This window comes from Brienomyrus brachyistius, chromosome 14 (assembly GCF_023856365.1).
Source record: "Brienomyrus brachyistius isolate T26 chromosome 14, BBRACH_0.4, whole genome shotgun sequence".
Lineage (NCBI taxonomy): Eukaryota > Metazoa > Chordata > Actinopteri > Osteoglossiformes > Mormyridae > Brienomyrus > Brienomyrus brachyistius.
Window position 1 is genome coordinate 4,897,399 of NC_064546.1, and position 12,854 is coordinate 4,910,252.

At 48.2% G+C, this 12,854-nt stretch overlaps 1 protein-coding gene across 10 annotated transcripts in view; it reads right to left on the minus strand.

The window, feature by feature from the left end:
* The window catches only part of kiaa0586 (KIAA0586 ortholog), a 147,643-nt gene that overhangs the window by 26,332 nt on the left and 108,457 nt on the right, over positions 1 to 12,854 (minus strand). For 8 of the 10 annotated variants that reach the window (XR_007382274.1, XM_048974517.1, XM_048974514.1 and 5 more), the window contains 5 exons: positions 12,355 to 12,431; positions 12,092 to 12,202; positions 11,160 to 11,322; positions 5,548 to 5,666; positions 4,812 to 4,902 (listed from right to left, as the gene is read on the minus strand). Coding sequence is in view for 8 of the 10 variants with exons in the window: in XM_048974517.1 (XP_048830474.1) it covers positions 4,812 to 4,902; positions 5,548 to 5,666; positions 11,160 to 11,322; positions 12,092 to 12,202; positions 12,355 to 12,431 (561 nt within the window). In the remaining 2 variants the exon portion in view is untranslated. The remainder of the gene's footprint in view (positions 1 to 4,811; positions 4,903 to 5,547; positions 5,667 to 11,159; positions 11,323 to 12,091; positions 12,203 to 12,354; positions 12,432 to 12,854) is intronic. The other 2 variants (XR_007382275.1, XM_048974518.1) reach the window with 1 other exon arrangement.

The window sequence follows — 12,854 nt, forward strand, 5'->3', positions numbered from 1 at the left end:
ACTTTAGAACTCTGCATCCTGATACATAATTCACAATTGTCAAGCGAAGGTTGATTTTCACAGGGCCAGGTTGCCGTGGGGGATTGTGAGACACACAGGGGCTGTAACGTTCACCGTGTGCTGTATATTTATGTGGGGGGGGGGGTGTTAAATCTTGGCAATCATCCAAGTAAAAGTTATTTAAAAGAATGCACTTAACGGGTCGCTCTTTCACCTTAGAGAACAAAGCACACATCCAAGTTCGGCTGGGTAAACAGTGGGCCTTGCTGCCAGGCGGGGTGACCCGAGACCCCCCGCCGCCCCCCGGCTCCTCATTTGTACTTGAGAAGCACATACACCATCTAAGCCCATGTTGATTTTACTTGGGGGGGGGGGGGGCAGTACCCTAAATAAAAGCTCTGCATTGACATGCTGCTACTCCTGCAAACGCCTGACAGACTTCTGGCGGAAAGGTGGAGCAAATGAGCCCAGGGCCTCCCGTTTATCCTCAAACATGACCCCCCCCACCCCTGCCACCCAACCCCCGCCACACAATATGATTTCTTGAAGCTTTGTCAGCCGTTATAAGCAGCCGTTATAAGCCCCCTCCTGAGTGGTGAAGCACTCAGCTAATTGTGCTATTAACGGGGGAATAAATAGCCTCTTGTGCCGAGGAGGTGGGGGGGGGGGGGATTTTGGGGAGGCGGGGGCTCTCATGCCTCCCCCTCTGCTAACATTACTGCCTGAACACTGTAAAGTTGAAGGACGCATCGAATGAGAAAAGGAAACTCGCATCATTTCAGTGCGTGTGCTGGTGCCCCGCCGTGAGGATCTTCAGAGTCAAACAGAACACAAGAGAAAATATACCTTCAAATAAAACAAAAGATGACTACAGAGCTATTCATTCCTAATAACCAATCAATCATTAAAACAAATACAATTCTTTCGAGCCATACGAGCTCTTACGGTAAACACGGAGTCTGTCTGCCTAGTTACTAAGGAAGTTTGGGTTATTCAGAGACAAAGCCGAGGTTCTATCCCAGGTCAGATGCTGCCGCTATGGTCAGATAAACAACAGGGCCCTAGAGCAGCCTTGTTACCATCGAGTGAAGTCTCATGCTAACATACACAAGCCCAGCGCCACGGCAGGAAGTCCGCCCGCACCTTTATAAACACTGACGTTCAGCGAGAATTTCCCACCAGTGATGGATAGGCCATCTCAGTCCATAGAGGTTCGTGTTCAGTGTGTAACTGAAAGACACACTAAAAAAACACGTTACATTTTAGAGGGAAAAAAAAAGAGTATCCAGTTTACTGCAGAGCACAGGGCGAAGCCAGAAGCCCCAACAGCTGGCTTCAAGGCTCAGAGGCACTGCCGGGACCTCAGCCCCCCCCCCGACAATCTCACTGCCCAGGAGCATATCAATCCCCACCAACTGCTAACAGCTAAATTTACCAGCAGTGAATATGCAAATAGACAGCACTTCAGCTGAGGCAGAAATGCATTCATGCGATGCCCCATACATCACACTCAGCAATGTCTGGGTCTTTCTGGAATCTAATACTGTGCAGTGAAAACATAAACTGTTAAAATATCAGATGATTATGGAGGATTCGCAGTAAATAGCAGCTTTTTGTCAAAAGCACAAAGGCTATTTTAACCCCGTTGTGCTGGTAAATAAGTCCAACTCCCCACATGATGTTAATCAGGGAGAGCAAAGTGAATAAGGGTTTGGGGAAAGCATCAGAGAGCACGGCAGAAGAGGAGGGATAAAACAGGACAGGCCACCCTGCAGATTAGGTGGAACATCTGCAGAGGTCAGTGAGGACTTCCTAACTATCGGGTTACAGCGGCCTCTTCACGGTATGGCAGAGGATGGAAAATGTGCACCCCCCACCCCCCGATCTGTGATCTTATTTTGTAACTACAGAGCAGCAGTGAGAATCAGGCCAGTGAGAGACAAACGGAGACGTGCAACAGCGCTTCATGAGAGCAGACAGGGGTCTGCTTATGCTATCGCTGCATGTCTGAGTGGGAGTGGGGAGGGGGCAGTCGGGACCTCAGACCCCCCATGACACAGGAAGGAAGGGGGGGAGGGGTTACTGACAATCATAAAGCACTAAATCGGCCTATTTATGACATTCCATTATTAAGAAATGAGAAATTAAGTCATACTCATCAGAGATTCTATCAAGATCATTTCAAGATCTATCTATGGCTGATTAAATATTTATTGCTCCTCCTATTGAGCAATCATCCAAATGTCATTTTCACACTTTTTCTTGGGTCACTCTTCACGTTCTTGGTCTGTGCCGGGATGCAGGCCCTGTCATCACTTGCACTGCTGCAGTGGAACGGTGGCTCCCTGCAGGGCATGTCACAACTCAGCTGCACATGGTGGCAACGCACCTCACCCCACCCCACCCCCCTCCGCCATGCCCCGCCCCCCTCCGCCATGCCCCACCCCCCTTTGCCATGCCCCGCCCCCCTCTGCCATGCCCCACCCCCCTCCGCCATGCCCCGCCCCCCTCCGCCATGCCCCGCCCCTCTCAGAGATGAGCACCACCTCCACGTTCCCCGGCAACACTCCATCTCGCTTTGCTGATGTACATGCCGATTCCTGCACTGTCTGCATCCATGTACTGCAGTAATGCTGGTGTCCAGCACTAAAGCCACATCGTTCCAAAATAAGAACCGAAACGCATCTGGTAGGTTTTAAACTTTCATATCTGTGGGAGCGTTTGCCTTCAGGCCACTGAACAAAACCAAGTGTTTAGAAGACAGTATTTTAAAATTGGTTCTGTGCTGAGACAGAGAGATGCTCCTGTTAGCTGGGAACAGCCGTTTCTACATAACATATCAGAGTGACAAGGATGCTTAAATATTTAACTTATACTTTACACACATCATTCAACAGAAAATCACAAACAGTAAAAGAAAATGTTTTAAATAATGCATTCCAGCACACTTTCAAAAATACAATAGGTATCTAAAATTATTTCAGACCCAAATTATGCAAGATTTGTACTTTTTCCTGATGTTTCTGTGAGCGAATAAAAAAAGGTGACAATTTTGGATTTTATGCTTAACATGCGAGTTCCCAGAGAATAAACCTAAGCGCAAGTTGACTTCAAATAATGATCCATCTTGGTAGACCAACAATAAATTAATAGCAAGGTCTGTCTTCATACATGTGGTATTGATTCCAGTCCAAAAATGGACCACATTCAAATGAATGAAGGCCATACAACATATTTCTCTCAACCAAATTCATTGCTATTAAAAACCCATTTAGAAGTACCTACTATTCACACATGTATTGTATTCAATTGCCCCTTCTGCACGCTGGACAATCGATGCAGCCTGCCCTGCTGTAACCATGACAACCTCCATGGAAACCTCCCGGGTGGCAGCAGTAAAAGTGACCCGCACCCGTGCCCTGGGCCGTTTCACCCCAGCGTGTCGTGCATTTAGTCACCCACTTACGCGCAGAGCCGTAAACATTAAAAGCCCGATAACACGTGCCACCAATCACGTCACTGCCCTAATGAAACACTCAGGCAAGGCAGCTGCTTTTGAGGTGACACACAGTTTACTGAAAGGCTGGTTAGTGGCTCAGGGGCCCAAGATGAGAGTGATCCATGCCTTTCACTTTGATCATGATAAGTAGCTGGACAAATTCCTGGCTTGTTTAGTGATTTAAGGAATAAGGACCTAAATATTTTTGTTCAGTGGTGCACTTAAGTCTTCCTACTGACCGGTATGATACACGGACCCTGAGAGGCTCGCTGACCCGCACAAGGCGCGCCGTTGCAACAGCTCACACCTGCATGCAGTCAGCTAAACACCGCGGCCGCGAAAGGGTGACACGTTCACTCTCGTCACGGCATACGGGCGCTTCTCACGGATCACGCTAAGAACAAAAAATGTCGTAAAAGCACATAAACACCCATCCAACTGCCATAACTGCTAATTCATACAAGGTGTTCGGGGGGATACCGGCTGATCACCAGACACAGCGAAAGGTGAAAGACACATGGGGGGGCACGCAGTCTGCAGGCCTAGGCGCAATCCAATCGGCAACAGAAAACACTGCAAGCAGGAATGAGCTCAAACCTGAAGACGCACCTGAAAGCCTCCTGCAGTGAGTGTGTGAACCGGCAGGCAAGTTATCAGACTTAGATGACTAACCAGAGACTAGGGAAAACTCTAGGATGAGGTGTCACTCCCTAAGCGCCCTAACCATGACGGTAACCATGCACCAGGGGGCGTGGTGACGCATGGGCCAGTGCAGGTGGATTCTGTGGGGTGCTGGAGTCCTTTCATGTCAGATTTAATGAAAACACATGGGAAGGAAATGCGTCTGCAGCAGAGTGGGCTGCAGCCACGGCCTGCTCTAATCGGACCTCTGTGCCGACCCCGAGGGTTTGCAGACGAGAGGAAGACACACGCGGCGGCAGGCTGCTGAAACCTAGCAGCGTAGGCGGCCACCAGACAAAGGGAGCGGCTGACGGCTTGCAGGGCGCCACACTGCCATCCAGTGGTCACCTCTGTATGACAGAATGTGCGCTACAAGGTATCCCCAGTCGCTCGGAGCCTTGGAAGAGCGCTGCATGCAGGCCACTCAAGGACACGCGGAATTACTGACAGCATGAGTGGCACCTTCCCTCACTGCCTGTCAGAAATGATGCAGCTGGTTGGAATGCAAGCCCTATTTGTCTCGCATAATTAACAGACACCAGTATGCGTGGGTTTGTATGTGTGAAACAAAGAACAAGAATGAGACAGAGAGAGAGAAGGAGCGGGAGAGAGAGAGAGAGAGAGAGAGCACCTCTTTCCTGAAGGGATGAAGCTTGTGGCTGGTACTGCCTCACCAGGATGGGAGCGGCTCTCTCTGCCAAATACACTGCTGCCTCAGACAGCTGGAAGGAGCAGCAGAGAAAAGCAAAGAATCTGCTTTCGGCTATTTCACAGCAACAGGATCAGAAACAAACAAGTAGGCCAGACACACGTGTGCCGTATGTAATTCCAAACCGCCTTCCTGCCCCCCGAACACATGCACGGCCAAGCAAATGACCGTTTAGCATTTGTCAACAGCAAAAGAAAGACTGTTTGTGCCCCCCCCTCCCCCCCAATTCAGGCTCCTGCGAACGCGTGAGGTGATCCAGCTGAGCAATTAGCACGTGTTAGTGCGGCCAGCAACAGGCTTTCGTTTGTCACTGTCAGATCGTGGGGGGCTGATTAGTCCCAATAGCACCGGCCAGTTAGCTCTGAGACGTGCCCCTTTCATTTGTGCTGAAAAAGCCTTCTCAGCCATGACCCGGCGATGAGCAGCCATCAAACGGGCCTGTGATCAGAAACAGCTGAGCGGAGGCTAAAGACAGCGAGGCTGCATTACAGCCCGCCAGGCTTCCCCCCAGATGCTTCCGGAACGCTGGGGGCCTCCCCTCCCTCCCTCCCTCCCTCCGACCCGTCCACAGTCCGTGTCAGAACCTCCTTTGCACGTTATCAGAACCACAGCCTTAAACAGGAAGTGTTTCCCAACGCAGGGCTCCGGAATTCCACACCTGCCGATCGCTGTCCGTGTTCTCGTCTTGGGAGTCGCCCATCTCCACCATCCTGGATGAGGGAGGGGCCGTCGGTCGCTCCTCTGGATTCCCGGAGCTGATTGGATGACGGTCCACACCTGGGGAAGCACGAACGGGCAGCAACTCACGTCTCCCTCTGATCACAACCCGGCCGGCCGCTCCCATCGTCAGCCCTCCGGGTCATCATCACCTCACATTCTAATCTCATTAATGAGTTTCTTTTTTACATCACAGGTGAGGCCTTCAGCCAGCTAGAGTCCATTTGGCCTGGCCACATATTGTAAGATTTTAAAGTAAACTCAATTTTTAATATGATTTCAATATTTGAGAGATGTACAGACAGACAAAAATGTGCTACTTTTCATGTTTTCAGAAGTTTAATAAAAACGACTTTTTTGTTACCCAATAGCTTATTTGACTTATTGACTTCAGCAATCGAAACCAGCCAAGTTCCCTGAATAAACCCCATAAACACCAGGTCCGGGGAGTACGGCTTTGCTGTCAGCTCTCCTAATCTGGAGGTCACTTTCACACTGACTGAAATCCTGTTTTGGCTCCTTACACAGGTCACCATGAGGCTGCTCATGGGAATCAAAGCACCCAGGAGGTCCTGAGACAGGCAGAGCCGCTCACACTGAAGCGGAAATGTGCTGACAGGCTGAGCTGAGACCCCGCACAAGGGCGCTCAGGGAGTCCCCCCCCATTAGGAGTCACTGAGTCAGAACAGCAACTTCACACGGGCGGATGGAGATAGAAGTATGTCATCTGTGGTGTTAGCATTTAAAACTATAGACATATCAGCTCTGCCTCTGTTATATATCTGGGTCTATGTGCTATATATCTGGGTCTATGTGTTATATATCTGGGTCTATGTGTTGTCCTGTAAGCCAGTGCTGCAAATACATAAGGCTGTGTGGTCAGCACATCACTCTGCAATCTACATGCAATTTCTGCAGCGGTGCTCGATGAAATGTAGCGACTCGGGGCCGATGGCAGCGTGAGTGGGGCGTTCTGGTGGAAATCATACGAGGGTGGGGTAGGCCTGGATGACGGGGGGGGGGAGGGGGTTATCTAAGGTCGCTTTGGATAGAGCACAGAATAAAAAGGCGGCAGAGTAGTGGTGAAACATGGCGATCGCTGGGTCACAGAGCAGCCTTGGTCATAGAAACACTGAACCCCCATTAAATTTCCACTTAAGAAGCTGCTTTTTGTTGTTTTTTTCTGGCACGGCCTGTCTCCTAGCAACAGCGCGCCTCCTCCGAATACGAGCGGGGCTGGTTTTGTGCAGCGGTTCAAAGTAAATATTGGTGTAGGCTGGAGCCGGAGGAGAGGGAGCATCCGCGGCAAGCGCTCCTGTGAGGTCTGGGAGGAGCGGCGGCCAGGACCTTCTGCCGTTTGGACACAGAGGCACAGATGGGGTGTCAGCTGAGAAATATGCAGGGAAATTAACCCCTTTTTACACCGGCCGCTTTTAAAGCCTCGAAAGGGTTTATTGCGAGGAACAAATACCAATATATCAAAAAGAACTGGTCTTCATGAATTAGAAAAGCGTGAGGCTAAATCATTCATACTGAAGCAGACATTTACACACGTCTTTCAGAAAATGACGACGTAAAACACCCTCTGCAGAATAACAGCACTTAGTGATGTTAGAGGGCTCTGGTAACTCTGAGTCAGCCATTCCGGCTCTTCCCAGGAAAGATAGGAGCATTCTTCCTTTATATTAAAACATCAACAAAGCCCGGATGTCACTGAGGTAAACTTATGATTAGTATCTGTGAAGCAGAGGATGCTGGGTAAAGACTGCCACAGCCCCTTCCCTGCATGGGATTAGAGAGGCAAGGCCTTGATGAAGAATGCAGTCCTGCGGGCTCCCCTGGTGCTGAGGGAGGGAGGGAGGGCAGGTTACGGTGGATGAACCTCCCCAATGCTCTGAGCCACATGAACGCAGTTAGCAATACGCACATAAGGCTATCTGTAAACGTCTTAATTCCATGTATAATTTACTGCAGCAAAACTACTTAAAAATCCAAAATAAACTTTCTCTGATAATATTCCTCAGTTTTTACTCAAATTTAGTCCTTCCCAGTTCTGTCCAAAGCCTTTTAGAAAGGATTCTGGGAAATATTTTTAATGTGGTCCTTCATAACACATCTAAAAATGCTCAACTATCAACCAACCAGAATTGACACTGTATTGGCAGTTTGTAAAAGCAGTTGTAGCCTGAAAGTTTATTTGTTGAATGTCAGCTGAACGCCCACAGATGGGACTGTAAGGGCGTCTGTAAACAGCTACAGCTCAACCAGGGCTGGCACTTTGTACACACAGATGGCAGTGTGCTGGTGGTTAGTAGGGTGTCTGCACAGCGTCTGTGCAGAACCAGGCAAACCCCATTACAGGGGAGCTACACTGCTGATCATGGAGACCTGCTGGACATCTCCCTGACTGGGGAGGGGGGGCTGCCTCATTACCAGCATCTCGCAGGCCAGCAGGGGGCGCACTGCTCAGGAGGCCAGCACGTGTCCTTGCTAAAATCAGCCTCCCAGCAGTGCACGGTGCGAATACCACAGACCTCCAGACATAAAGGGCAGCCTCATGTATTGGGTATGCGGGAGGGCTGCAGCCTGACCCTGGGATTCTCTCCTTCACAAGCCCCTGCCCAAAAAAGTGATGGCATGATCCCCAACGGGAATGTTATTCTTGGTATTATTCTGGGTTTTCCCCATAAGGTGCGATGTGCTCATCGATGCAGACGAACCAAAGAGCAGTGGGAACGAGGTCATTTCTGGCAATTACTTTAAGAAGAATGAAATAACAGAAAGTTCTCCCATTCGCTTTGCTCCTAGAAACTGTGGAATTATATTTAACTACAAGAAAGGCCTTTTGCAATTTTGTCCTTTAGCGAGCTGTCATGGGTGAAACTAATTTGAAAAATTAGTTTGAAAAATAATTTGAAAGTAGTTGGAGAGAAGAAGCAGAGTTTTTGCAATCCAAGTGCAATTTAAGAGCAAGAAGGATATCCCCCCACCCCAAAAAAAAAAAAAAAAAAACACATGGCAGTGCTGATGAACAAAATGCAGCCAGCTCCACGGAAGATGAACGGCTGCGTTTGACTTTCCTTTGAATAAGCGGCAAAAAGCAAAGGGTCACAGGGCCATAAAAGCTGAAAATAGCTGTAAGTGCAAGACGGAGGCAATCATGCAATGGTGCTCCCTGTGCGGGCAGTAAACAGTGGGGTCTGGGGAGAGCAGCACACAAGCTGTTAACATCATACGGCAGAGAGGTGGACTTCCTCACATCAACGGACGCGTGTCGACCGGGTCAGCAGAATTACTAATGAACGGTGAACTTCACAGCTCGATGGAGCACTTCCAGACCTGCAGCTTTGCTGCTGTGTTGTCCTGTTCACCTCCAACTATTCCAGATGAAACGTAAAACAGCGAGTCACTGAATACTTACAGCACCCAGAGAGGCACGAGAGATTCATGCAGTATTTGGACATAACGCAGTTCCATGTTAAAATAGTATGGCTCACTCGCTCCTGGTCTCACTGTTTACAAACGGTTATTACCATACAGTATTAAAGTAGTATCTTTTTTTATCTCTTAATTAGTGGTTGGAAGATATTCAAAACAGCATATTTTCAGAGTCAAGAGAAAAATAATTTCGAACACTGTTGTGCGCCTCTGCCTATAGTATCATCAAAATGTAATGGCAGTTGAAGTTGCTTCTGCTTCCAGTCTGAGCTAAGAAAGCAGTGGCTTGTTTACATTCGGGGCGACAGTTTTACAGTCTCTGTACACACTAAGGTTTGCAGCAGACATTTCATCACTGACCATGTAACTGAACCGAGAGCCATGAAGGATCACAGAAGACCGGTGAAGGGTTTTGTTCAGCTGCCATTTGCATGGAACAGCTCCATGCATCCAGCTTCACAGCCCAGGGAGGAGAAGAGAAGGGAAAGACCCACTGAAGCTGTACAGATGCCAGCAGAGAATATTACTGGTTTCATGATTACAGTTCTTTGTCTGAACCCCCACACCGGACATGACGTGCACAGAAATCGAAGACCCGTCTCATGAAGGACCTGAAGGACCAGCTGCACACGTAGACATTCGCATCACAGTACTGACATCCTGTTTCACACCAGATAAGCTTTAACCTCACAGCAGCTCATATGTTTTTAAATCGACAATCGAAATGATCTACTCTTTTGTAGATTAAAAAGAAAAAATTCACGATGAATGCCTGTGGAGGCTGTACAAGCAAGTAAGCCTGGAATGGAAGCGTTTTAAGCTGAGCCCGGACGCATTTGTGCAAGCGGTGCACTAATGTTCTTACTAAAACAGCTAAGAGGCCTAATCGAAGCGATCGTGAATGTGGTGTGATTACTGGTGCCAGGCATGCTGGTTCTAACATCTCAGAGACAGACAGCCCTGATTGCTGGGATGTTTGAACACTACGGTACCTAAAATTTACAGAGCATGATGTGAGGAACTAAAAACAGCCAGTCTGTGGCAGTTCGGTTATTAACGAGAGACTCATTAAAGCTGACAGGAAAGACACAAGTGCTGTGCAGAAAGACAGGAGTCAAATGCAGACGCTACCTGACACTAGCCAGGTGTGCTGTAAACAGCTGCTATGGGTTGTACATACATACATAGATGCCCATAAAAGATTACAATCCCCATCTACCTCCAAGACTGAAACGCCTCCTTTTATTTCATCTCATTCACTACGATCATGAAAAAAAAAATCTAAGCTTAACCAGTTTCTCATTTCTCAACTGTGAGACACTCAGTGGAAATCTACCGCCAGTACTAAACCCTTACAGTACGTGAGGTAGTTAGGACCACGGGTTTAACCATTAAACTATCACTAGGTTAGTGGGTATGGCTTCCGGTTTTAAGGGTTATGCGGCTATAAGGACTACAGCAACCAGAAGCAGCTGAAGCCAAAGGACTGAGTGAATGCAGAGACAGATCTGAATAGATGTGGATGGGAGGGGTGAGCACTGACAGTCACATGGGGTATTCATACAGTACTGTGCAAAGTCTTAGGCAGCCCAAAGGAATGTTTAAAGCTGTTTATCTGGGTAGCAAGTGTACTTTGGCTAAGAACAAAAAACACAATTTAACATTAGAACATGCGCAAATTAAGAGTAACAATAAAAACTAGTAATAACTTCTTCTGTTTTCTAAAAAGTTACTGATATCTAGTTGGATGGCTAGATGAACACTGCTTCAGTTCCCAAACTTCTCCTCAGGGGCACCTCAGCCGTTCCATGATTTTGTTAAATTTCGCCATTATCAATTAAATAATTAAATATATTGGTTTAAAAAGTCAGTGACAGATTGACTAGCTGTATGAGGTGTGCTAGTGGCCAAGTCAAAAAATACATGGCTGCACTGGACGGTCGCTGCAAATACTGGGATGATTTTAGCAGAGGTTCTGAAATGGCTAAGCTGACACACTTTGACAGACATAATATCATAGTTTTACACCAACACGAGGATAATCTAAACATCATTTTCTTTGCCTGTCTAAGACTTTTACGTGGTACTGTATCTGACAGATGGCTCAGCACTTACCTGAGGGTAGAGGCACCTGTCCTGGGGAAGACAGTCGTCCCATTTCGGGCCCTGCCAGCCCCAGGAGGGAGAGTCCTCTGAGTGCGTGCTCAACGTCAACAGCCACAGGGGGGCGCTGTCCCTTGCTGACCTCCCCCAGACTGCTTTCCTCATCCCAGAGACTCTGGGTGACACACACAATTGACAGGCACAGTACGGCAACTCGGCATTTAAATTCTGTTCATTTTTACATAAATCCCCTTCATTATCCCACCCAGTATGGCTGCCTCAAAAATAGCATCACGTATCGCAAACAACGTTATGCAGGGATTAAAAATACGAGTATAAAACATAGGAGGACAATGACACTAAGGGAAGCATCCTGTCAGCTAAGTGTAAAACGAAACAAAGAGAGCAGCAGGTAATGCGACTGATCGAATGGCAGCACACACTGCCTTTGTGCAAAGCCCCCTCTGTTCATACAGATATGACATTAGGGAAAATATAGCATTTCACTTATTTTCCCATTCATTTTGTTTTTATGTTTAGCTGACACATTTATCTAAAGCAATTTGCAAATCAATTCTGTTGAAAAAGAACATCAGTATCAGGTCATTGATGCTGCAACATTTTGGTGAATTTATTGTGGGAAGGCAATTTGAACACTGTATTTCCTTGTCTTCTGTTGCCACCTGCAGGTAGACATTGGTATGGCAGTTTAAATAACTTGTCCATGATGGAGATGCATCCATTGGCCCATTGGTCCGCCCACCTTGACAGGGCTCACAGATGCACACACTCACACATGGATAATTTAGGGTTCCCAGTTCATCTAACTGCGTATCTTCGGAACGTGGAAAGAAACCAAAGGATGCAATGGAACGTCAAGCAATGTCAAGATCATGTGACTCCTTGAGGATATGCAAAAGGGTGTGCAGATTGCGGCTGTGTACCTCTGTGGGGCAGGCTTCTTCTTGGGGGGGCACTGGGCCCCTGTTAGCAGGCTCCTGATGTATGTGGGGTGGCCTCCTCATCACCTGGCCCTCACTGGGTGGGTCGTAATCCTAAAGCAGAGGGGGGGCAGGGAAGCATTGGGGGGGGATGCTGGTGGGGCTTCAGGGAAAGCCATGGCAGCTACTGCGTTATTTAGGATACGCTCAGCACAGGCATCGCCAGGGATGCCTGTTGCCATGGCGACAGCCAGCCTGGTACTCACCATGTCCTGGACTTCATGCAGAGAGCTGGAGAGGCTGGCATTCAGGTTGGGGACAGTGAGCCTGTCCTCCGTCAGGCCTGCAGGGGAAACATGGCCCTCATTCACCGAAACCCTTCACATTTATAAGTGTGTCTTTCTCAGTTGGACCCAGGAATCTCAACCACTGCTTTGCAGTCCAGTAACACCGTGAGCAGCCACAGTTGGGCCGCGGACTTGCCGCAGGGAAATTCTGTCTGGTCTGTATAGTGCTGCCACATGGACACAAACCTAATCATTAACCTTCTTTTAAAGGCTGATCACTGAGTAAGATACTCATGCTATTAACCTGTCTTTTGCCCACACACATTTTCTGTAGCTCCCGTTTTCCAGTTTCGCTTCCTGAGGCTTACGTCACACCAGACGGATTGAACGATGGGAATGCCCCCATCTGGTGAAACCTAACCGAAGGAAACTTCCCATTGGCTAAAACCCAAGAAATAGGAATGTTCCACTGACTGAAA